The sequence below is a fragment of the Arachis stenosperma genome, chromosome 6 (assembly GCF_014773155.1).
Source record: "Arachis stenosperma cultivar V10309 chromosome 6, arast.V10309.gnm1.PFL2, whole genome shotgun sequence".
In the NCBI taxonomy this organism is placed as follows: domain Eukaryota; kingdom Viridiplantae; phylum Streptophyta; class Magnoliopsida; order Fabales; family Fabaceae; genus Arachis; species Arachis stenosperma.
Genome location: NC_080382.1, coordinates 16,688,261 through 16,715,411, shown reverse-complemented (window position 1 = coordinate 16,715,411; position 27,151 = coordinate 16,688,261). Strand labels below are relative to the sequence as shown.

General features: G+C 31.8%; 4 protein-coding genes across 4 annotated transcripts; all 4 read left to right on the top strand.

The window, feature by feature from the left end:
* The first annotated feature begins 7,058 nt into the window (after positions 1-7,058).
* Positions 7,059-7,504, top strand: LOC130932611 (uncharacterized). The gene has a single exon (XM_057861969.1). It carries the CDS (start codon positions 7,081-7,083, stop codon positions 7,474-7,476), a length of 396 nt encoding a protein of 131 aa, XP_057717952.1. The 5' UTR covers positions 7,059-7,080; the 3' UTR covers positions 7,477-7,504.
* A 9,046-nt stretch (positions 7,505-16,550) lies between these two features.
* LOC130933046 (pterocarpan synthase 1-like) lies at positions 16,551-17,591 on the top strand. The gene has a single exon (XM_057862546.1). It carries the CDS (start codon positions 16,573-16,575, stop codon positions 17,227-17,229), a length of 657 nt encoding a protein of 218 aa, XP_057718529.1. The 5' UTR covers positions 16,551-16,572; the 3' UTR covers positions 17,230-17,591.
* A 3,692-nt stretch (positions 17,592-21,283) lies between these two features.
* On the top strand, positions 21,284-22,365 carry LOC130932455 (pterocarpan synthase 1-like). The gene has a single exon (XM_057861783.1). The coding sequence runs from the start codon at positions 21,356-21,358 to the stop codon at positions 22,019-22,021; it is 666 nt and encodes a 221-aa protein (XP_057717766.1). The 5' UTR covers positions 21,284-21,355; the 3' UTR covers positions 22,022-22,365.
* Positions 22,366-26,142: 3,777 nt separating this feature from the next.
* LOC130936466 (dirigent protein 21-like) lies at positions 26,143-26,812 on the top strand. Its single transcript, XM_057866536.1, has one exon. It carries the CDS (start codon positions 26,165-26,167, stop codon positions 26,750-26,752), a length of 588 nt encoding a protein of 195 aa, XP_057722519.1. The 5' UTR covers positions 26,143-26,164; the 3' UTR covers positions 26,753-26,812.
* Positions 26,813-27,151: the final 339 nt, after the last annotated feature.

Below are 27,151 nucleotides of genomic sequence, written 5' to 3'. Positions count from 1 at the left end.
AATTTGAGGGCTTTTATGCAGCCTTCAATCCTAGGTTTTTTCAATCTCTTTTCATTATCCTTTATACTCAACTTTGTTTTAGCGAGTTCTTATGACTTAGGTTATTTTTGCGATGCGTTTTTCTTCTACTCGGTTCTACACTCCGATTTAAGGATCGGTGTATTTCCGAGCTTTCCTTCTCGGAATGTTGTTCCGACTTATGAGTCGGATTTGTCTTCCGAGTTTTTACGATCGACTCATATAACCTCTTTACACCGACTTGTACCTCGTCGTTTTATCCTAACGACCATCTAGGTCGGTTCATGGGATTTTCACGCTTTGTCGAGCTTAAGTCGGCGCGTTTCGTAGAAGGACTTAGAAAAATAAAGAAGGATATTATAAGAGATATTATGAATGAAAAAGATCTTTATTAATTTGGGAAGGTACCTTCTTGCTACTAAGGGTCTTGATAGCCTATTTTCCCTTAGTCTCTACTATGATGCCTCGTTAAAAACCCTTCTCCAGAAAAAACCCTTTTGGGAAAAAATCATGAAGTTGGGAAAAGAGTACATCAGGGAGTAGAGTTCGCTTTTAACTGTAGTACCTTTTCATGTTACAAGCATGCCACGACCTTGGTAGCTCAGTTCCGCTTAGGTCGGTTACTTTATAATAACCTTTTCCTAATACTTCTTTTATTTTGTATGGTCCCTTCCAATTTGCGGCGAGCTTTCCTTCTCCTGATTTGTTGACTCCAATGTCGTTTCTGATTAAGACTAGGTCGTCTGATGCAAACGTTCTTCGAATGACTTTCTTGTTGTACCTTGTAGTCATTCTTTGCTTCAACGCTGCTTCTCTTATCTGGGCACCTTCTCGGACTTCGGGGAGCAAGTCGAGCTCCTCTTTGTGTCCCCGTATATTTCCGACCTCGTCATGGAGAATTACCCTTGGGCTTTGCTCATTGATTTCTATTGGAATCATGGCTTCTACGCCATAGACTAGTCGGAAGGATGTTTCTCCTGTGGCGGATTGGGGAGTTGTCCTATAAGCCCATAGTACCTGAGGGAGCTCTTCAGCCCAAGCTCCCTTTGCTTCCTGTAGTCTCTTTTTTTGTCCTGCCAGTATGACCTTGTTAGCTGCCTCGGCTTGCCCATTAGCTTGTGGGTGTTCTACCGAGGTGAACTGGTGCTTGATTTTCAGACTGGCTACTAGATTTCTGAAGGTGGCGTCGGTGAATTGGGTTCCGTTGTCTGTAGTGATGGAATAGGGTATTCCATACCTTGTGATGATGTTTTTGTAGAGGAACCTGCGACTTCTTTGAGCGGTGATGGTGGCTAACGGTTCTGCTTCTATCCACTTTGTGAAGTAATCTATTCCCACGATTAAGTATTTAACTTGTCCTGGTGCTTGGGGAAAAGGACCTAACAAATCCATTCCCCATTTTGCAAAAGGCCAGGGAGAAGTGATACTGATGAGCTCTTCTGGTGGAGCTACGTGGAAATTTGCGTGCATCTGGCACGGTTGGCATTTTTTCACAAATTCTGTGGCATCTTTCTGCAAGGTTGGCCAGTAGAATCCAGCTCGGATTACTTTTCTGGCTAATGACCTTGCTCCGAGATGATTTCCGCAGATCCCGCTATGTACTTCCTCCAACACCTCGGCGGTTCTTGAGGTCGGTACGCATTTTAACAACGGTGTTGGTATCCCTCTTCGGTAGAGGACATTCCTCACCAAAGTATAATGCTGTGCTTCCCTTCGGATCTTTTTGGCTTCTTTTTCCTCTTTAGGGAGGATGTCAAATTTTAGGTATTCGACTAAGGGATTCATCCATCCGAGGTCTAGACCGACTACCTCAAGTGTCTCTTGTTTATCCTCTGTTTTTGCTACTGAGGGTTCTTGGAGAGTTTCTTGAATCAGGCTTCTGTTGTTTCCTCCTGGTTTGGTACTTGCTAACTTGGATAGGGCGTCCGCTCTGCTGTTTAGATCTCGAGTTATATGTTTGACCTCGGTTTCTGCAAAGCGCCCAAGGTGCTCCAAAGTTTTTTCCAAGTATCTTTTCATGTTGGGGTCCTTTGCCTGATACTCTCCGCTTATTTGGGAGGTTACCACCTGAGAGTCGCTGTAGATCATCACCTTTGTAGCACCAACTTCTTCTGCTAATTTTAATCCGGCGATCAAGGCTTCATATTCTGCCTGATTGTTTGAAGCCGGAAATTCAAATTTTAAGGAGACCTCTATCTGGGTTCCTTTTTCATCTGCCAATATTATGCCTGCGCCGCTCCCTGCTTTGTTGGAGGATCCGTCTACATAGAGTTCCCATGTAGTCGGCTTTTCCTCTTGTTCCCCTGCATATTCTGCGACGAAGTAGGCGAGGCATTGAGCTTTAATTGCTGTCCGAGTTTCATATCTCAAATCAAACTCGGAGAGCTCTATCGCCCATTGAACCATTCTCCCTGCAACATCCGTCTTTTGGAGGATTTGCTTCATGGGTTGGTTTGTGCGGACTCTTATTGTATGAGCCTGGAAGTAAGGTCGTAACCTTCGTGAGGCTATCACTAAGGAGTAGGCAAACTTTTCAAGTTTGTGGTACCTTAGTTCAGGGCCTTGTAGTACCTTACTGATGAAATAGACCGGGTGTTGTCCGACCTCGTCTTCTCTGATCAGGGCTGATGAGACAGCCCTGTTTGCTATGGATAAGTATAAGACGAGGTCTTTTCCCGGTATTGGTCGAGTTAAGACAGGAGGTTGGCTTAAGAATCTTTTGAACTCTTGGAACGCCTCCTCGCATTCTGGAGTCCATTCGAATTGGCATCCCTTCCTTAATAAGGAAAATAGTGGGAGGGATTTTAGCGCCGATCTTGCCAAAAATCTTGAGAGGGCTGCAAGTCGGCCGTTGAGCTGTTGAACCTCTCTCAAACAAGTCGGGCTTTTCATCTCTAGGATGGCTCTGCATTTATCGGGATTGGCTTCAATCCCCCTCTGTGTTAGCATGAACCCTAGAAATTTTCCTGCCTCAATCGCGAAGGCGCATTTTGCGGGATTTAGTCTCATCCCATGCAACCTTATAGTGTCGAAGACTTGTGAGAGGTCGGTTAAGAGGTCGACTTCTTCCTTGGTCTTTACTAGCATGTCGTCGACGTATACTTCCATCAAGCTCCCTAGGTGGGGGGAAAACACTTTATTCATCAACCGTTGGTATGTGGCTCCTGCATTCTTTAATCCGAATGGCATGACCACATAGCAATAGTTGGCCCTTGGTGTGATGAAAGATGTTTTCTCTTGGTCGGGCTCGTACATCGGGATTTGGTTATATCCCGAGTAGGCGTCCATGAATGATAAGTATTGATACCCCGAGCTGGAATCCACCAGGGTATTAATACTCGGTAGGGGATAAGGGTCCTTAGGACATGCCTTATTCAAGTCTGTATAGTCGACGCACATTCTCCATTTACCATTCTGTTTTTTGACTAGTACTACGTTGGCTAGCCATGTTGGGTATTTGACCTCTCTAATAAAGCCGGCTTCCAAGAGCGCCTGTACTTGCTCTTCTACTATTAGGGCTCGCTCCGGGCCGAGTTTGCGTCTTCTTTGTTGTACAGGTCGGGATCCTGGGTAAACCGAGAGTTTGTGGGACATGAGCTCGGGATCAATCCCGGGCATGTCGGAGGCCTTCCAGGCGAAGAGATCGGAATTTTCTCTTAGGAGCTTAGTCAACCCTTGTTTTAGAGTTTTCCCTAGGTGGGCTCCTATGTGAGTGTTTTTTCCTTCCTCTTTACCGACCTGTATCTCCTCGGTTTTTCCTCCCGGTTGTGGTCGCAATTCTTCTCTGGCCCTTGCGCCGCCGAGCTCTATGGTGTGGACTTCTTTGCCCTTTCCTCTCAAGTTTAGGCTTTCATTATAGCACTTCCTCGCCAATTTTTGATCTCCTCTTACCGTTGCTATTCCCGCTGAAGTCGGGAATTTCATGCAAAGGTGGGGAGTGGATACCACTGCTCCGAGGCGATTAAGGGTAGTCCTGCCGATTAAGGCATTATAGGCTGACCCTTCATCAATGACTATGAAGTCTATGCTCAGAGTCCTTGATTTTTCCCCTTTTCCGAAGGTGGTGTGAAGGGGTAAGAATCCCAGTGGCTTTATTGGCGTATCCCCTAATCCATATAAGGTGTCGGGGTAGGCTCTCAACTCTTTTTCATCTAACCCTAACTTGTCGAAGGCGGGCTTGAAAAGGATGTCCGCCGAGCTTCCTTGGTCTACTAGGGTTCTGTGGAGACGGGCATTGGCTAGGATCATAGTTATCACCACGGGGTCATCATGCCCGGGGATTATCCCTTGCCCATCTTCTTTTGTGAATGAGATAGTGGGGAAGTCGGGTGTCTCTTCCTCGACTTGATAGACTCTTTTGAGATGCCTTTTGCGAGAGGACTTAGTGAGGCCCCCTCCCGCGAATCCTCCCGAGATCATATGAATATGTCTCTCTGGAGTCTGCGGTGGTGGATCTCTTCTATCCATATCATCTCGCTTTCTTTTCCCGTGAGTGTCCGACCTTTCCATGAGATATCTATCAAGCCGACCTTCTCTGGCCAGCTTTTCTAACACATTTTTGAGGTCATAACAATCATTGGTGGAGTGACCATATATTTTATGGTACTCGCAGTAGTCGCCGCGGCTTCCCCCCTTTTTGTTTTTAATAGGTCTAGGGGGTGGTAGCCTTTCAGTGTGGCAGATCTCTCTGTATACATCCACTATAGAAGTTTTTAGAGGAGTATAAGAGTGATATTTTCTGGGCCTTTCGAGACCGAGTTCTTCCTTCTTCTTGACTTCCCTTTCCCTCTCCTTAGATGAGGGAGAGGGTCCAGGTCGCCAACTCAGGTCTCTTAACTTTGCATTCTCTTCCATGTTGATGTACTTTTCGGCCCTTTCTTGTACATCACTTAGAGAAACGGGGTGCCTTTTAGATATGGACTGTGAGAAGGGACCTTCTCTGAGCCCATTGACTAGCCCCATTATGACTGCCTCCGTGGGCAGGTCTTGGATCTCCAAACATGCCTTATTGAACCTTTCCATATAGGCTCGCAAAGACTCTCCGACCTCCTGTTTTACTCCCAGGAGGCTCGGTGCATGTTTTACTTTATCTTTCTGAATTGAAAACCTCATCAAAAACTTCCTTGAGAGGTCTTCAAAGCTGGTGATTGACCTTGGTGGGAGGCTATCGAACCACTTCATGGCCGCTTTCGATAAAGTGGTCGGGAAAGCTTTGCATCTCGTAGCGTCGGAGGCATCGGCTAGATACATCCGACTTTTGAAGTTGCTTAGATGATGCTTTGGGTCTGTGGTCCCGTCATAGAGGTCCATATCAGGGCTTTTAAAGTTTCTCGGAACTTTTGCCCTCATGATGTCCTCACTGAAGGGATCCTCTCCACCTGGGAATTGATCTTCTTGGTCGTCGCGGGAGTTATGGCCCTTGAGGGAGGATTCTAGCTGTAAGAGTTTTCTTTCTAACTCTTTTCGCCGCTCCATCTCCTCTTTGAGGTACCTTTCCGTTTCTTTCTGCTTCTCCCGCTCTTGCTCCAATTGTTCTAAGCGACTGTGGACTAACCCCATTAGTTCAGTTACGTGGGATGGTCCACCTTTTTCCGATTCTCGCTCATCTGAGGGATTTGCTTTCGGGTTTTTTACCCCGAAGGTACCCTCTCTATGCTGATCATTAACTTCTTGGTGGAGGGTTAGATCCACATTGTCGTTACCTGCGTTCAGATTCTCTTCTTCGGAATCTGTTTCCGCATGGACTTCCTCGTGGGATCTATCCGCCATCGATGGATGATCTCTCGGGTCCCCGGCAATGGCGCCAATGTTACGGTGGGTAACCGGAGATTAATAGGAAGGATGACGTTTGACGGCCCAAGTGTATGGAGGAGGAGAACTCCGGATGTATCTGCAACTCGGGAGGCTCCGTCCGACTTGCGCGCGTGAGTGAATGGGGGGTGGTACCTGCAAAGACACTCCGATGCCTAAGTTAGCAAGAGTGTGAGCAGGTCTAGAGAGTATTGGGCTTAGAGATACCTGAGGGGTGTCAGTGTATTTATAGTGGTGAGCCAATAACCACCGTTGGAGTAGTGCCATATCTTTAGGTGTTAACCGTCCCATTATCTTAGGGAGGTTAAGATATGGCTTTATGAAGTGGTTAGAGAGATTTCAGGGGCGGTTACTCATTTGAATGTTTATCTGCCAGCTAATCTCATAACCGACTTCTTCATACTAAGTCGTGGTTGACACCGACTTCTTAAGTGGAGGTCGGTGTTTTGTTAGGCTTAATCTATTGGATCAGGCCTTTTGGTTGGACCTGGACCCTTAACATTGGGCCAGGGTATGAACAATCATCATATAGAAAAAATTTAAAATAAATTTAAATACTAAATATTGAATACTAGGTGTTAATTTTAACATATAAATAATATTTTTGATAAAATAAAATAAATAAATAATTCCTCCCTGTCACACCAAAGACTATGGATATATTTAACCTTTTTTTATTATTATTATTTGGGATACGATACTCAAGTAAGTACTAAGTAGTAAACAAGCATGAATTCAGCGGTTGAATAATCAACATGAGAAAGACTAATTAAGCAGTTGGCTATGTGGTTCCAAGCAAGAGCCAAGACAATCGGCCCAGGCCCTATTTCGAAATAAAGCTTTCAATCAATTATGTAAATGTAATTTTTAAAAAATATTTTATAAGTTCTGAAAAGAAGAAAGGTATTAAACTTCTATTTTATCTTAAGTCATGATAACAATAAAAAAGTTTTACGGTTCATAAATTCAGTCTAACAAAATACACAAATTTAATTATAATTTTAATTTTTATTATTATTTTATCTTTATCTTATTCTTATTTATATTTATTTATTTTTATCTTTTATAGATCAATACTCTCTGTATATTTAGTTTTATCAACACAGTCTTTAAACTCCAAACACTTGGTTTTCTGATCAATCAAATAGTTTAAGCAATACATTATTATTATTGTTAGTGATGGGTTCGAAGTTGAAGAAGATCATGCTATGCAGTTCGGAAAAGGAGATTTTCAGTGTGGAAGAACAAGTGATGGTGCAACATTCGGTGATCATAAACAACATGATCGAAGATGGGTCGTACAACTATGAAGAGAGCAAGATTCCATTGGATTGCATTGACTCCAAGACTCTCAAGAAGGTCATCGATTATTGTACACACCAAACTCACCACCACAACGACAACCAAGAAGATCTTGAGGCTTGGGAAGCTCAATTTTTCAATGTTGATTCTAACGGCCTTTATGATTTGTTGATGGCAGCAAATTATCTTGAGATTAGAAATCTCTTGGATCTGATATACGGAACTATAAAAAATATGATAAAGGGAAAGAAAATAGATGAGATACGCAGAATCTTCAACATCAAAGATCATGGCTTCACTCCTAAAGAGGAAGAACAAAATCGCAAGGAATACAGAAAAGGATAAATAAGTTCATGATTTTTTGTCCTGCAGACATTTTTATTTTTGATCATTAAAAAATATTTTTAAGTTTCTGACCTTCACAAAATTTGGACGGATCAGTCCCTCCGTCCAAATATTTCTGTCAGGGACTGATCTATCTAAATGCCTCAGTTAGAGATTGATCCGTCCAAATTTTATGAAAGTCAAGAGTATTTTTTAATGGTCAAAGATAAAAATGTCTGCAGGACAAAAAGGTTAAAAACTTTTTTGTCCTTTTTTCAGATAAAAATAAATAAATATAAATAAGGATAAGATAAAGATAAGATATTAATAAAAATTAAAATTATAATTGAATTTGTGTATTTTATTTGGTTGAATTTGTAAACTGTAAAACTTTTTTATTGGTGTCATGAATTAAGATAAAATAGTAGTTTAATACCTTTCTTCTTTTCAGAACTTATAAAATATTTTTTAAAAATTACATTTACATAATTGGTTGAAAGCTTTATTTCGAAATAGGGCCTGGGCCGATTGTCTTGGATCTTGCTTGGAACCACATAGCCAACTGCTTAATTAGTCTTTCTCATGTTGATTATTCAACTGCTGAATTCATGCTTGTTTACTAATTAGTACTTACTTGAGTATCGTATCCCAAATAATAATAATAAAAAAAGGTTAAATATATCCATAGTCTTTGGTGTGACAGGGAGGAATTATTTATTTATTTTATTTTATCAAAAATATTATTTATATGTTAAAATTAACTACTAAAATTAATTATATAAATATATGTAATATATAATTTATTTTTAATATGTATTTTATATTTTAATGTGTATTTTATTCTAATAATTAATTTTAATGAGTAATTTTAATATTCAGATAATACAATTGTTATTTTATGGATAAAAATTGACAACCTCTAAAGCAAGAAAAGCCGCAAGTGGAGGCAAAAGTCTATGATATAACCTCATTCCCGGCAATTATAAGCGTACATATACAGTATATACAGTATTACAAATTAAAGAAAAGATTATTCTTTGTTCACAATTTTCTTGCTTCTTTCCTTTTCAGTAAATTTTTCCAGATACAAAGTATTGATGATATGACGGACGATATAGGTAAGGATAACATTCAGAGTTCCTCTAAAATGTGTCGAGATATCTTTGTCCATATTATGAATTATTAGATCCCAATAAATAAATAAATGTATCTATAAAATAAGTTTATACTAAAATATTGAATATGATTTTTAGCTGTGTATGTGATTCAAAGTTCAAACTATGACTTGGAAGAAAATGCTACAATATGATGCCGGTCAACTGCGACGGTTGCTAAATACTGCTATCTGCTACGTCCTACTCAACATTTGATCATCTTTCGCTTGTTTTTTATTTTTTATTTTTTATTATTTTTGTGTGTGTGTGTGTTTTTTTTTTTGGTGACTGTGTGTGTGTGTTTTGGTATGCTAAAACGTGTCATTTTTACGTTTTAGGTCAATTTTTTTCTAGTTTTTATTTTGGTGTTGAAATGGGCGAATTTCTTTTGTAAGGTAAAAGAAAAATATCAAATATTTTAAATTTTTTATTGTATATCTTTTAATTTAAATATTAACTTTTAATTTTTTTGGGACATATTAGACAATCACTTATAATAAAAAAAAAAGTTAGGAAAACAATTTTTTTTATTGAGTAAACGTTTAAATTATATTTTAAAAAATTTTTCATTGAATATTTTAATTATTAACAAATTATTATTTTTAGAAGATTTTAAAAATTACTTCCGTAAAATAAATTGACTTTTTTCTTGTTTTGAAAAGAACTGTTTTATTTTACAACGATATATTTTAAAGACTTAATTATTTTATAATAAAATTTATTAAAAATTCATTTGTCTAATACATACATATTAAAATTTTGTTGAAAGTCAAAGATATTAATTTGTTTCACAAAAATAATTCTAAAATATTTGAGAAAAATAAAAGATCTTATGTAAAATTTGTTAAAAAGACCATTTACTCTTTTTTTTTTTAATTTTTTTATATTTATATTTATCTGATATTTAAATTAGTATTTATCAATTCTTTTTTTTTTCCAGAAAAATGTTAGTTCTTAACATTTTCTTTTCTACAATTACCCCAAAGTATATTTGTGTAGTAATCAAGAAATTCGTGACTCATTAGTACAAAAAGCAAGATAAATAATTATTTTTTTATATAACTATTATTTATAATAGATATATATTAGTTAACAACAATATGAGATGACCAACAAATATTATTATTTTAAATTAATATTTAATCAATAATAATTTATATATATATATATATTTATAAAGATTTATACACATAAATATATATATATATATATATATATATATATATATATATATATATATATATATATATATATATATATATATATATATATATATATATATATATATATGTGTGTGTGTGAACTAATATACCTTATATTAATGTTTATTAAAATTTATATATATATAAATTAATATAATTTATTTGTTAAACATAATTAATATTTTTAAAACGTTCAGTAATATTAAAGGTAATTTTAATAAAAAAAAATAAAAAATATTTTATATTTTTACCTAAAATATTAGGGAAGAAAAAGTACTACTTAACCCTTAATTTATTGTGATAAAATTTGTTACGTGGATGCCTATTTACGATGGACGGTGCAGTAGTCTCAAGGAAGAATGTTTTTAATAAGGGTTTGAAAAGGCTACCTCATATACCTATATAAATAGAAGATCAAGCCTCTGATAGTAACACAATAATAAGAATATTAAAATATTTTTTGCTTTCTCTCTTTTATATTATTCTCCTTCTTACATACTTTATAATATTATTAAATATATTAATTGATATAATAGTTCTAGTGAATATTATTATTACTATAGTTATCTAATTATATTTCTATATTTTATATCTGTTACCTCTTCCTTATTTATTTAATTATTTTACAACATGTTATCAGCACGAGACTCTGATCAAATTTTTAGGAAGACTTAGGTAACAAATTTTCATTATGTCGAAACTTTCTTATCTTGAATTCAATGCTCTTGATATATCTGGAAACAATTATTTATCATGGATATTAGATGCTAAAATCCATCTTGATTCAATGGATCTTGGAGATACCATTAAGGCTGAAAATAATGCATCCTAGAAGGATAAAGATAAAGCCATAATTTTTCTTCGTCGTCATCTTGACGAAGGATTGAAAAATGAATATCTCACATTAAAAGATATTGCAGATCTTTGGAAAGACCTTGAAGAAAGGTATAATCATCAGAAAACGGTGATACTTTCTCAAGTCCGATATGAATGGACGCACTTGCGCTTACAAGATTTTAAATCCATAAATGAATATAATTCTGCAATGTTTCGTATCACATCACGAATGAAATTATGTGGAAAAAAGATAACTGACCATGATATGTTGGAGAAAACTTTTTCAACCTTCCATGCCTCGAATGTGCTCCTGCAGCAGCAGTATCGAGAAAAAGGGTTTAAAAAATATTCGAAGTTAATTTCTTGCCTTCTTGTTGTTGAACGCAACAATGAATTACTTTTAAAAAATCATGAAGCGCGTCCAGCTGACGCCGCCCCATTTTCTGAAGTAAATGCAGCAAATCATTACCTCAGGAGAGGTAAATGACAAGGTTTTAATAATAAGAAAAATTATGGAAGGAAAAAGAATTATATTCAAAAGAGAGGATCTCACCAGAAGTGGGATAAAGAAAGAAATATCGGGCAGAATAAATCAACAGAGGATAAGTATTTCCATTGTTGTGGAAAGGGCCATTGGTCACATACCTGCCGTACCCCAAGGCACCTAGTCGATCTTTACTAGGCATCTTTGAAAAAGGACGATAAAGGAAAAGAGTCGAATTTCGTTTCAAATGATGCTGAAAATTCCACCATTCATTATGATGTATCTGATTTCTTTAAGGATCCTGAATGAAATATTGGTCATTTGATCAATGATAGAATAGTTTAGTGTGTGAGATTGTTAAGTATTGATGTAAATAAATAATGTAAAGAACTTATTATTAAGTTTTATTTTCTATGTATTTAAGTTTCAAATATGATGTATATAAATAATGAAATATTAATGTTTATGAATTTTGAAATCATTAAATATGTCATGTTTTAAAATAAAATTTTAGTATATGACATTATTTTTATGTGCAGTATTTCTTAGAAAAATAATTCCGATCAAGTATTCAATTTAACTGTGCATGCTAATCATTTTATTATTATTTGTCTTTGAAGAGAATGGCAAGAATATGTAATGAAGATGTATGCCTTGCGGATAGTGCAAGTTCGCACACTATTCTCAAAAGTGATATATATTTTATCTATCTTGTGCCAAAAGAAGAATGTGTTAATACTATTATTGGCTCAGACAATGTGATTGAAAGCTCCGGAAGAGCTATAATTTGTTTCTTGGAGGAATAAAATTCATAATAAATAATGCACTATTGCCTACCAAGTCTCGAAGAAACTTGTTGAGCTTTAAAGATATTCGCCGAAATAGATATCATATTGAGACTATGAATGAGGAAAATCATGAGTACTTATGTATCACAACTCATGATTCAAATAAGAAAGTTATATTAGAAAAATTACCCTAACTTTCATCTGGGTTATATTATATCAAGATTAGTGCAATTGAATCACATGCCATTGTAAACCAGAAGTTTACTAGCCTAAATGAGTTCATAACTTGGCACGACCGATTGGGTCATCCGGGAACAACCATGATGAGGAGAATTATTGAAAACTCTCATGGACATTCACTAAAGAACCAGAAGATTCTTAAAACTAGTGAATTTTGTTGTGTTGCATGTTCTCAGGGAAAGTTAATGTTAAGGTCATCACCAGTAAAGATTGGATTTGAGTCCCCTAAATTCCTAGAAAGGATTCAAGGTGATATATGTGGATCTATTCATCCAACATGTGGATCTTTTAGATATTTTATGGTCCTAATAGACGCATCTTCAAGATGGTCACATGTGTGCTTATTATTTTCTCGCAACCTGGCGTTTGCGAGATTACTGGCTCAAATTATTCGATTAAAAGCACAATTTTTAGAAAATCCAATCAAAGTAATTCGTCTTGATAATGCTGCTGAATTTACTTCCCAAGCTTTTGATGTTTATTGTATGGCTAATGGAATAAGTGTTGAACATCCAGTAGCTTATGTTCACATACAAAATGGGTTAGTATAATCACTTATTAAACGCCTCCAATTAATTGCTAGACCCTTACTTATGAGAACAAGTCTCCCAACCTCTGTTTTTCTTTAGTAAGATTTTAACGAGACATAATTCTAAATGGACATAAAAAAAATTCTAAATGGACATAAAAAAAAATGTTGTGATAAAATTTGTTACGTGAATGCCGATTTATGATGGGAGGTGCAGTAGTTTCAAAGAATAATGCTTTTAATAAATGTTTGAAAAAGGTTACCTCATATACCTATATAAATAGAAGCTCAAGCCTCTGATAGTGATAGTAATACAATAATAAGAAGGGTTTGTCTCTGGTGGCTATAAAGATTGAGTGGCTAAGATGGCTAAGATCAAAAAATAAATCAGAATTTGACATGTGGCATAGTTTGGAGTTGAATGAATCATGATTTGACCCTAATAAACATGATTGCTAAACACAAAAAAAAATAGCTACTTTTCAAAAATATCTTAATAACATTTAAATTTAAAATTAATAGATAAATATAAACCTGCGATTAAATAAATTAAAATGTGTAATTAATTATTATTTATTATTCTAATTAAATCTTTAATGTATAATTATATATTTATATATATTTTTAAAGAAAATTTCACTCCCCTCCCCTCTATTTACAAAATATACATTTTTCTCTTTTATAACTTTTAAAAAATTCCCTCTTTAATCTATTTTAACTTTTTTGTATTAACTAAGGTTAAGTTTTATCTATTTCCAAAAAAAATTATTTTTTACAAAAATACCCTTTAACAAAAATTTTATTCTTTTATCATTAAATTTTGCTTACCCAAATACCATTTAATAAATTATTTTTTATTTATTAAATTGGATTTTACCAAAATATTTTTTAAAAAATTTAATAATTAAATTATATTTTTCTATACCCTTCAATAATTTTTTAATTATTAAATTATAATTTACCAAAATTTTGGTTAATAATTTTTTATATTTTACTATTAATTTTTCGATATCAATGTATATTATTTTAAAATTAAATAAAAAAAATCTTACCATTGTTAATATGTATAACAATTAATATATATTGATGTTGAAAAATAATTTTACTAAGATTTTTTTAATATTAAAATAAAATATATTAATATTAAAAAATTAATAGTAAAATATAAAAAAATTGTTAACAAAAATTTTGGTAAAATCATAATTTAATAATTAAAAAATTATTGAAGGGTATCTTAGAAAACATAATTTAATTATTAAATTTTTTTAAAGATATTTTGGTAAAAATACAAAAAAAATTATTTTTTCTTGAAAAGTGGATAAAGTTAAAATTAGTTAACACAAAAAAAATTAAAATGGATTAAAGAGGAGGTTTTTTAAAAGTTACAAGAAAGGAGAATGTACATTTTATAAATAGATGGAAGGGGAGTATCATTTTAGCATCTCACAGGGGAGAGGAATAAAATTTTTTCATATTTTTATGAATTTAATTTTGATACACTGTTAATATAAAATAATTTATACAAACATTTAACAATTATGTATTATTATGTCAATAAAAATAATTATTTTTTTATTAACCATATAAATAATTGTCTAAAAAAATTATAATTAAATAACTATATAAAATATTTTATATTATCAGTATAATAAAATCAAATTAAATTTTTATTAATAAGTCTTTCTTTTAATATATATTTCACAAGTATGATATATTTAAAAAAAAAGATATTTCATCATCATGTCTTTTTTTTTATTTTATATTAATTATTAACTAATGATCAGTCAATTTCCTTAATAATATTCGTAACTTTATTCTTTTATTTTTATTCAGTTTCTTAAGTTACATTATTATTAATTTAAACATTTTTGCCATTTTCGTAAGAATTTAAATTCAACGCATATTTAAAAAAATTTTCATAATTTTTAAATTAAAATTTTAATTCAATTTGTTAAGTTAAATTGTTATATATATCACCATAAATTTATTATCCATATGTGTAAAATTTAAATTCAAAATTTTATTAAAAATTTTATCATAGTTTTTAAATCAAAAATTAAATTTACTTTGTTAAGTTAAAGAATTAGTTAAATCACTATAAATTTATGATCACTGTTTCTTAATTTTTTAAATTACAAAGTTATAAGGTGTTAATATTTTTTTCTTTCTTTTACTGCTTTAAACTGTGTACTTTACAAGTTAATACAAAACCTATCTACTAAATTCTAAATACCACATGTCATTTATTTATTGAATGGTCAACTCTTAGTCATGTTTGGCCACCATTTTTTTGGCCACCAAATACTCACCCTAATAAAAATATTAAAATATTTTTCACTTTCTCTCTTTTATATTATTCTCCTTCTTACATACTTTATAATATTATTAAATATATTAATTGATATAGTAGTGAATATTATTATTACTATAATTATCTAATTATATTTTTATATTTTATATCTATTCCCACTTCCTTATTTATTTAATTATTTTACAACATAATTAAACTTCTTATATTCCAAACACTTGTTTCTGTTGGGGGGAAACGTTGATCCCAAGGTTTCTTTAGTAAACGTCCCCAAGTTATTCGTCGTATAAACTAAATTATGTACGCTGGTTGTACTTATTTTATATATATATCAGGAGACTAATTCATCTCTAAGCAACTTGAAATATCTACAACTAACTACTGCACTGTTAGCCATCTCTAACTACTTTAATTTACAAATTAATTCTCTAATTAACTGTCATTAATTTATTGGACTGAACTAATCAAGTCTTCCGGACAGATTATGCGTATATTATGTATCAGTAAAATATGAGTTTTATTGATAAGTAATAATATAGTAGTAACTCTTCCAAAATATGATGCTAACTCATTCTACTTGTATGACCCGTTTTTTTACACCAAATCATTACTCCACATCTCAAACAAAGGTCTGGTGTTCACTGTTCAGTCAATGTTAAGAGTTACAATACTTAGCTGCTACATCACTTTACTATCAGTTCTCTTCCGTAATTAGCATCTGTTTTTAGAAGAAATGTTATATGTATCACAAAATTCGAATAAAATATTACATATATCATTTCTATATACATTTTTGTAATTTTTATTTTATATTAAAAATCATCGTCAAAATTAAGATATAATTATTTATGCATTTTTTATTAGTTTAAACTTTTAGAAAAAATAATTTCATTATATGATATTACAATTTTTATAAACGAAAGATCTACATCAATTTTTGTTAATCCAAAAAATATAAATTTTTTAACATAAGACAAATAATTAAAAAAAATTACTTAAAAATCACACAAGCCAAAAAAAAATTTATATGAGGGGTATATTTATTTTTTGAAAGAATTGATTAATGATAACGATTAATAAAAAATAAATTTTTTTTTTATCAATCTCACTATATAACCAACAAGGATCTAACTAACAATAAATTAACACATATTTTTAAATTACACTTCATACTAATTAATTGTTATTAATTAATAATTATTAATTGTAATTATTTAAAATTAATTGATTAAAAATTATTTACCTATACTTTTTTATTTTTATACTATAAAAAATGAAAAAAAAAATACTAACAATATTTCTAATAGGAAAAGTTTAGGGGCCAGCAGTTTTATTGAATTTTGGCCAGCATGTAACCAGCAGAGGAAGGTGAGCCATTGGATGAAATTTTACACCAATCTCACACCATCAAATTATCATTGATGGCTAACAATCACAAAAATTACTGACCCCTAGCTTGCTCTTTCTAATAAATAAATGAAAGCAGTTCCTATCATTAATCCAAGAACTTCAACAGTCCCAGGACCCTATAAATATAGTCCACTCTTGTTATAGAAAGTCTCATTGCCATACACCATGCCCATATCCAAAACCGTCTTCATTTCTGCCACCCTCTTCTCCTCCCTCGTTGCCGCCGCCGCCTACTACCAAAATATCTCCCCCACGTCCCTAGGTTTTGTGGAGGAGAAACTAACTCACATCCGATTCTACTTCCATGATGTTGTTACGGGCCCAAATGCTACCATAATCATTTCCATAAGTCCACTTATGGGAAAATCTAAGGCCCCACTTCCATTCGGGTCCTTGGTAATGCTGGAAGACCCGTTAACTGTGGGGCCCGAACCCGATTCCAAACTCATTGGAAAGGCGCAAGGATTCTACACAATGGTGACACAACGCGAGGACATTGATTTAGAGCTTGTGATGGGTATGACCATAACATTCACCGAAGGGAAGTTCAACGGCAGCACGCTCAGCCTCTTTGGCCGGAATTACATCTTTGACCCCGTTAGAGAGATGCCGATCGTTGGTGGAACCGGCGCGTTCCGATTCGCGCGTGGGTTTGTTCGTGCTAAGACTTACTCAGTGGATTATTACAAAGGTGATGCTGTTGTGGAATATAACGTGTACGTCTTCCACTATTCAAACCAAGGCTTTGATGCTTCTACTCCTCAAGAGCGTTTTAGCAATGGCTTTGAGTTCATGACTGACCCTATTCTTGGCAAAATATAAAAGTAAAAATTTTCGGGAAAAGGAGTTATGCTATAAAAATAAAAGAAAAATTATATTTATACTATATTTTTTATGCTGATGAAAGTGTATTTGTATTCATATATATAAAGTTAATACAACTGCATTTGACTATTCAGCATTTTTTATATATCTTTATTAATGATATAGATTAGAAGACAAAGTTTTTTATGATATAGAAGTTTTCAAATGTAGCTAAGGTTTAATTATAGTTTAATTTGAATAAACTACGTAGTGATAATGACCCTCCTGGCGTCGTGTTCTAAATGTCATCGATCATCAGCACCATATATCTATTGTAAATTTGTAATATTATCGTTAATTATTGTCGTTTTACCCTCATTGTTTTTGGTGAAGATTCTTTCGTTGAAATTTCACCTTATTAATTTCGGGTATTATTAACACCGGGAAGAACTGTCTCAGAATTAATAGAATGAATGTCAAGAACCAGAAATCATAGCAATACTATAAGAAATCTTGGTTTTTCTTGATCTTAACTGCCATATCAGCATGAGATAACACCAAAGTTTTCAAGTCAGTATGTAAGACTAAACAACCCTGGCTTCCAAGTTACAGTAACACCGAAACGAAAGTAAACCAATCAAACAAATAGTTACATGCATGGGAAAGAATATTTAAAGTTTGGCAGAAATATATTTACTCATAAATCATAACTACACAAAACAGAGCAATACAACATGTAGATGCATATTCAGGTTCCCCGCCCAAAATAATAAATTAATAAAAGGGGTTAGACTTAATTAAGAGAAAAAATAAATATAAAAAACTAATTCTAAATTTAATAAAAGAAAAGTCTAAGACCAACAAATTTATTAAATTTGGTCAATATGTAACCAGCAAAAAAAAGTGAGTAATTTTACATCATTGAATGAAATCTCACACTATTAAAAATATCATTAATGATTATTTAATGACTACAAATTATAAAAGTTGTTGGTCTCCTAACACTTCTCTTTAATAAAATTATAGGAATTAGTAGAATAATTAAATATTTTACTTATTATATTTATAATATTTTAGCTAAGTTGCGTGAATAGCATTAGGGTTACGGAAATGGCTCTATATATGGTTAAAAGCCTATAAAGGATTTTATAAAAAACAAAAGCGAATAACTTATATTAATGTGAACTGGTTCAGATGTTTTGTGTCTAGCACTGGAGTTCACTTTTAAGTCCAAAAGAAAAAACACTTGAGTTCACTTATTTTGCTCAAAGGAAAAAAAAAAAGAAAAAAAAAGTAAAAACTTAAGTCAAGTCCACTTTACGTGAAGTTGATATTTGAGAGTTGTTAAATAAAAATTTAGTCAAGTCAATCAAATTATCAAACGATCCTCAAGTATCAACTTCACGTGAAGTCGACTGCACCTGAGTTTCTACAAAAAAATCATAATTTCAAAAAAATTCTTTAGTTTTATTTTTAAAAATCGTTAAGAATTTATTATTTTTAATTTTTGGAAATTAGTTTTCACTTTACATCACAGTTGATATACGACAGTCAGCGTTACAAGAGACGATTCAACCAATTATTTTGATGGATGAAAACTAATGTAATGTTTTAAAATGATTAAAAAATATATTTTATTACTAATAAATATTCACTTTTTTTGTTATTATTTTGTGACAAATTTCCCATGACCAGTCCAAAGGAAAAGTCTATGGTACTAACATAAATTTGTGTCTACATCATGGAACAATGTCTACTTTTCGTGTTGTTACTGTCTTGCTACAAAAACTAGCAAAAGTCGAGAGTCGCAACTATTATAATATAATATAAATGTAGAATTTCAATTAAAAAGAGTTATTATAACAAATCTAATGCTAATCACTTTATATATTTATTATTTTAGAATACTATATTAATAATATTATAAAATAATAAATATATGATGTCATTAATATCAAATTTGTCCTAATATAAATTTGTGATTTTACTTTGTGGACATAAATTTGGGACAGCAGCACCGTAGAATTTCACAATAATAAAATGAAAAATAAGGCCCGCATAGCAACCTAATTAGTCATACCTACCCCTCTTTCTTGTATCTTTCCACACCCATGATCCTAATGGGAAGTGGAATATCATAATTTTACATAGGGCTAGGACTGCACACAAATTGAATATAGTTTATAATTTTATTCTATTTGTACTGTATTAATCGGATCACATTGGATATAATATTTGTATTTTTCAGGTCGAATTCGATTTACTTGCAAATAGAATTGGATCGGATATCCGTATAATTCATATAATTTAAAAGAATTATTTTAAGATTTTGTTTAACTGTTTTTATAAAAAATATCCAAAAATTTATTATTTCATCTGTAACACACTAAAATTTATATACATTAGGATTTACTTTCTTAAACTATACTATTTATATAAGACATGCGGATATGCAGATCAGATCCGCGAATATCACTACCAAATTCGCAATCCGATCCTATCATAGTGCGGATTGGATTGGATCCAATCATCGGATAATATCCGCAAAATTTGGATCTGATGCGAATAATAATTACCGCGGATATTATCCGATCTATGTGCAACCCTAATTCTATACTAAAATATTGATTTTACTTTTAAAAATTTAATTTTTGGTAAATAATTTTTGAAAAATGATATTTTAAATTTTTAATATTTTAAAAATATTTTTTAACAAAATATATCAAATATTGTTAAATATATACAAAAAAATTTATTATAGGTCAAATTTATTATAGTTCACATATATAATTTTTTATGGATTTAATTTATTCGACACTTTTTTTTCTTAAAGATATATAAGTGCATTACTAAATTTTTGTCAAAATCTTTTTGATATTTTTTCTTTTAAAAACTATAAGTCCATTGTAAATTTTTTCAGAAATTTGCTGATATAATTACTCAAAATTTATATTGTTTTATTCAAATTAAGGTCTCGATGATTGGCTTACATAAACAAGAAACTCTAATGTCAAAGCTTACATAAACAAAGGGATAATTTAACCTAACGGAGTTCTGAAAGGTGGAAAACAAGGCATCATACTACGCATCTAAGAAATTTCAAAGCGTGGATAGTGTACTATTTGATTCTATCATTTTTCTTTCAATTTTAACGAGATATATGTACATGTATTTTTTTAGCCTCTTACTAAGTTTTCAAAGAGATGTAACATGTCTGTTTTTTTTTTTTTTTTTTATCAAAGATAGGATACTCGAACCCGCAACCTCTTAATTGAATATGGGGAGACTATGCCATTTGAGTTATTACTCATTAGCGATGTAATATGTCTGTTTACCTTCCTATATTGAGGTTTTCATATGAATTATTACTAGCAACATTCACCCATAGTACCCCTAAAGTGTTGACCAAATAATATGTTACATCTAATTATTTTTGTTTTTTTTTTTTTTATATCTCGGACAAAATGTTTTGAGTGATGCTATATGTCTATCAAATATTATTATTTTTTATCGGTATTTGATCCGTAATAATTTGTATTTATATTTATAGAGATTTTGCATACAAAAAATATATAATTTACACATATATTTATTAAAGTTTGTACACATACACGAATGAATACAGTTTACATTTATATTTTTCAAAGTTTGCACATGAATTAGTAAAAAAATATATTTGTTAAATATAATTTAAAAAAAATTGTTAACCCTTAAATAATTTTTCTTTTATTTTACAAAAAAAACTATTTGTATATTAAAATTAATTATCATATATTTATGTATAAATATATATGTAATGTAATTTATTTTTAATATATATTTTATATTTTAAAATATATTATACACTATACCATAGAAAAAAAACTAATATTAATAACTAATTTTAGTATACACATAACACACGTTATTTATTTAATAAGATATATGATATATGATATAAATGCTCCTTGGTTTTTTTCTAACGTCGCCTTAAAATATTCCAAGTTGTTCATATTTGACTATCAGCTTAATAATCTAGTATCATTTAATTTCTAAAATACTTTGGTGATATTATAAATAAATTTACCTTACACAACTACTTGGACTACTAAGGAGAGTGAGTGAGAGCTATATTCCAAAACACTGCATCTTCAAACTCTCCACCATGCCCAACTCCAAATTTTTCTTCTTCCTTCCCCTTTTCTTTCCCTTCATTGTCGCGGAATCCGTGGGCTTCGCCCGGAGGATCTCCCCGAGATCTTTGGGCTTTCATGAAGAGAAACTCACCCACCTCCACTTCTTCTTCCATGACGTCGTTAGTGGGCCAAAGCCCACTATGCGCATCATTGCCGAGCCCGAGGGAAGGGCAAAAGACACATTTCCCTTCGGGACTACGGTAATTATAGAAGACCCACTAACCGCTGGGCCGGAACCGGAGTCAAAGCTGATAGGAAAGGCCCAAGGGCTATACACGTCAATTTCGCAAGTGGAAATGGCCCTAATGATGGTGATGACGTTTGCATTCACGGAAGGAGAATTCAACGGAAGCACACTCAGCGTTTTGGGGCGTAACAACGTTGAGCTACCCGTTAGAGAGATGCCAATCGTTGGTGGAACTGGTGTGTTCCAATTCGCACGTGGGATTGCTAGGACCAATTTCGTTACGGTTGATTTCTCAAAAGGTGATGCTATTGTGGAATACAATGTTTACGTGTACCACTACTTAACCCCTCTTCTTGATTCATCATCTTCAAATCCTGCTCATTTTAAAGAGGGCCTTGAGTATATGGTAGATCCTTTATTGGCCAAGATCGAACCTACAGTTAACTGAACAAATGAAATTACGGTAGAAGATCAGTTGCAGTCGATTTCACGTGAAGTTGATATTTAAGAGCCGTTAGATGATTTGACTGATTTAACTAAATTTTTATTTAATAGCTCTCACCTATCAATTTCACATGAAGTCGAATGCACCTGAATTTTCATCATGAAATTACACAAGTGGTTTAGTTTAGGTTAGGGCAAAATCGTCATATTCTCCAGAAATAAAGATTGGTGAATTATCAAGTCATTTTTCTGTCTTGTTTTTTAATGGTAATCTCTAGTATGTACTATAGGCATGTATCTTGAAATAAACCATGCATGATCAATTGGTGTTTATATATATTCATAAGATGAGAACTCTATATATCCTAATCTAATATAGTAACTTGGTTCCTTTTGTGTTACTAATGCGTGCATGCAATTGTTACTTTTATAATTGAACAATAAAATTTATAACCAGCTCCAAAGCAGGAGAGAAGCTAAGCATGTTTCAGTCAATTTTGAAAATGTCAGAAACACTCGAAGTAATATAATAGGGACACCTCTAAAATAATAGCCTTCGTTCAACGGTTTTAGTAGTAGTCAATGTAAGAAAATAATAGTAGTAGTCAACGTAAGAAAATAACAATAACAAAAGAATATGACAAAATGACACGTACCAATGTATCATAATTAAACACACCATTTATTTATGTTGAACAACTTCCGTTGGTGACTCCTGACCAAGTGAAGTTTGGTCTACTAAAACTCTAAAACTGCAACCAAATTAAATAACACGCATTTAGATAGATATATTATGCCATGGAGAACCCTGTTAATTCTTATGCTTTTGCACAACTTGTTACTGTACAAGTGCTACTTAATACTTTGTACCAATCCATTAAATTAGGATTTGGATCATCTAAATTTTAAATTTAACTTTAAAGAATAAAATATAATTTATTACTATTTATTTTATAAGTAGAATCAAGAGAATATATGAGAAAAAAATATTTAATGATAAAAAATCTTATTTTATTTTCTAAAGTAAAAATTTAAAATTTAAAAGATCTAAATTCATTAAATTAACAGATGCCATATAAACAATATCGTGGATTATACGTAAACAAAATTATTATAAATAAGTTAATAACGTTAAAAATCAATCGTTATACATGTAATGTTTATACCTTTTTATTATATATATATATATATATATATATATATATATATATATATTTATATGAGTGGTTAATTTAGTATTTAATTTTTTGTATATATGATTGATATTTAAATAATACAAAAAAAAAGTTAGGTTAAAATTAAATCTCAGCTACCATAAGAGATTATTCTTATAAATGCTATATTTTGTTATCACTAATATTTAAGTAGTTAAATTAATATTTGCATCCGACTTATATAAAATTACGCACTTTCTTTTTTTGTTGGGACGTGAAAGTACGTACTTCCCATTAGCGATGTCAAATGAGAAGCGAGCCAAACATTAGGCCATGACTATGAATAATGAGAAGAGTAATATTATACATCTAAATTTTTTTATGGATTAAGTTTAATTAAATTAAAAATAAAATTTAAAATAATACTAATTATAATTGATATTTGTTATATTAAATTAACTTAATTAAATTTAATTAATAAAAATACTTGAATATATAATATTATTTTAATAAAAAATTAGTGAGAAAAAAATAAATCAACAGTAAAGCTTTAGACATGGGCCTAATCCATAGAGTGGAGATATAGGCCTAACCCGATGGGTCATGGGATAGCCCAAAATATTATATTGCCATTTAGACCCAGCAGCTGAGCTCACAAGCCCAGTAGTTCAAACATAGGTTTTCAATTACATATTTATTGTTTGACCAACAAAAAACCACTCAAACATTTATTGGAACTGAAAAAACTTTAGTTGGGTGGCTAAATATGTTATCTCTTAATATATTGAGCTTAAATTTCAGTCTTGGCTTAGAACTCTTAAATGTGAGGAGTAAAAAAAAAAAAGATTAGGCATTTACATGTTCTTTCTTCTTCTCGTTTTTTTGTTTTTTAATTATAATTTAAAGTTACTGATAGATTTAGAGGCTTATCTAAAAACCTGAACTCAAATGTGTGGTCAAGTCTGTTCTTCGCAAACTCTTTCAAAGACTACCAAGTTCCAATGAATCCATTTTCACAATAATTCTTCTCTTTCCACTTGCTGTTACTTATGCTCTTTTAAAATCCAGCATTCTCCATCTTCTTATCCTTAGTAACTTTTGTTATCTCAAAGTCATAAATTATCAGTTTGAATGTAAAGAGTAAAGTATGATCTCTCACCATTTATTTTATAGATGGGACCAATAATAAATATAAAAAAATCATTCAAGAATAGAAGATCACACTTTACTCTATAAAGTAAAATTCAAACTTTAGAAGATCTAAATCTATGCAAAATTGATGATATCCTTAGCCAACAAGAAATTAACAACTTCAGCTATTGAAAATAATGATCAAACATGTGTTCCATAAAAAATAATTAACAACTTCAAACACAGTTAGTTATCGTCCGAATAAACACAATCACATCTATGAAAAATAATTAACAACTTCAAATTAAACATGTGTTCCATAAAAAATTACACATACATGTGGCAATGTGTGGTTTATTATAATTTAGATTATTATCATTTTTTTTAGACACGGCGTAATGTGTGAAGCTATTATCGCTAATAAGATATTGGTTAAATCGCCTAAAGATTAAATTTAATCCAGGTACAATTAATTAAAGGGGAGTGCTAGGTAAACAATAATTATCTTGAACAACATGAATAACCGTCAATCAAATACAAGTACATTATACTCTAATTTAATGTTACTCATTAAATTTATTCTTTTAACCTTATTAATTCATATTATTCACACATTGTTCAAAAATATTATTAGTTACTTATACCTTTTCTTAATCAAATAATTGTTGACAAATTCATTGTAATTACAGAAAGAATGGCAACTAGCTTAGTTGAATTAATCCAGATTCAAATTTAACTCACAAAAATTGAACTTATCAAATCATGAATGAATTAAGTTCGAGCTAATTGACAAATTAGTTTGACTCACTTCAACCTTAATTTCAATAATGAATTTTCATTTATCTTCTATATTTCTGATTTTAAAAGGCCATCTTTTTCAACTTGCTAGCAATGGTAAGATTGAATAGGATCTTCGAATAAATCTCGATATTATTTTAGGGATGACTTAACTAGGTCATCAATCCTGAAATTCACTACCTTAACCCGTTAAAATTTAAATTCGCCCTATATTCACTTTCTTCAAATTGTATTATAGTACTTCATCACTCCATTGAAAAATTATTAATTGGTATTTTTTCCCTTTTTTGGGAAAGAGTGTTGAGCAATTATTTATGTTTTTTTTGGAAACGTTGACCTTAATGATTGGATCGTGTACATGACGTGTTTCCACCATACTTCGAAAAAATGAGAGTAAAGTGATAGTCAGATTACCTAGAATTTTGATCTAGAATTAATTAGTTATTAAAAAAATTAAGTCTTTTATGACAATACGTAGTGAATATATACATCTTTTTGTTAATAAATAATATAAAATAAAATAAAATTATTAATATATTTCATTATTTATAGTGATGTATGTTTCGTTATTGTTATATAAGTATAAAAACGATGTAATTTTGGATAATAAAATATTTATTATCTTTTGAATTTTCATCCAACATTTATCAACTGTTCTCTATTTATTATGAATTCTATTAAAATAAAATAAATTTTAATTCAAAAGTAATTATTTACATAATAATATTTCATAAATAGATACATTACAATAATTAACTGTATATATAAATATTATTATTAAATTTTACATGATAAATTAACAAAATAACATAATATATCCACAATTTACTATCGCAAAAAATCAAATAAATATACTATTTTTAAGAAAAGTCGAAATTTTAAGGATTTAATTGTCATTCTCCTCAAAAATAAAAGAGGAGATTCCAACAAAAATAGAAAGGAGTAAGTTTCAATCAATATGCATATTATTCCAAAACTTAGCCCCTTAAATAAGTTTCCTAGCTACTCAACTAACAATCTAACATACTCAAAGAACCTCATATATCTTCCCTAAAAGCAAGAACATGGCCAAATCCAAAATCCTCTTCTCTCTTCTCTTCCTTCTCTTCACCCTCTTTGAACTCTTTTCTTCCATTATTGTCACCGCCGAGCACCCTCCTTTCCACCGAAGCATCTCTCCTAAATCTTTGCACCTCGACCGGCAGAAGCTCAGCCACCTACACTTCTATTTCCACGACACTGTTAGCGGCCCAAGGCCCACTGCCGTCAGGGTGGCCCAGGCTCAAATGACAGACAAATTCCCCACACAATTCGGAGCCGTGGCGATGGCGGATGACCCATTGACCATTGGGCCTGAACCGGAATCCAAGCTTATTGGAAGGGCCCAAGGAATTTATGCTTCTGCTTCTCAGAATGATTTGGGGTTAATGATGGTGATGAACTTCGAATTTTCGGAAGGGAAGTATAATGGAAGCACGTTGAGCTTGCTGGGGCGCAACGCAGTGTTTTCCGCCGTTAGGGAGATGCCGATCGTTGGTGGAAGCGGGATTTTCCGGTTCGGTCGGGGATATGCTGTGGCCAAAACTCACTTGTTTAATATCACCACTCTAGATGCTATTGTAGAATACAATGTTTATGTATTTCACTATTAATGCATGCAAAATACCGCTTGTTATTTTTTATGTGGGAGAGAGAGAAGTGTATAACAAGAAGCTGTGAACAGAAGTATGTTTTACATTGGTATGGGATGTACAAATCGGATGCACCGATTTGTTTGTTTTATTTTTTTTTCAAACAAACAATCACAAATCGGACGGTCCGATTTGTGTATTCGAAAAAAAAAAAATTTTAATGTTGAAATCGGACCGTCCGATTTTTATTTTAAAAAATAAAAAAAAATAAAAAATACAAAACGGACCCTCCGATTTGTAGTTTATTTTTTTCTCCAAATAAATCGGACCCTCCGATTTGTAATTTATTTTTCTCTTCAAACAAATCGGACCGTCCGATTTGAATAAAACACCATATCAAAAAAAAAAACACCCAGTCTT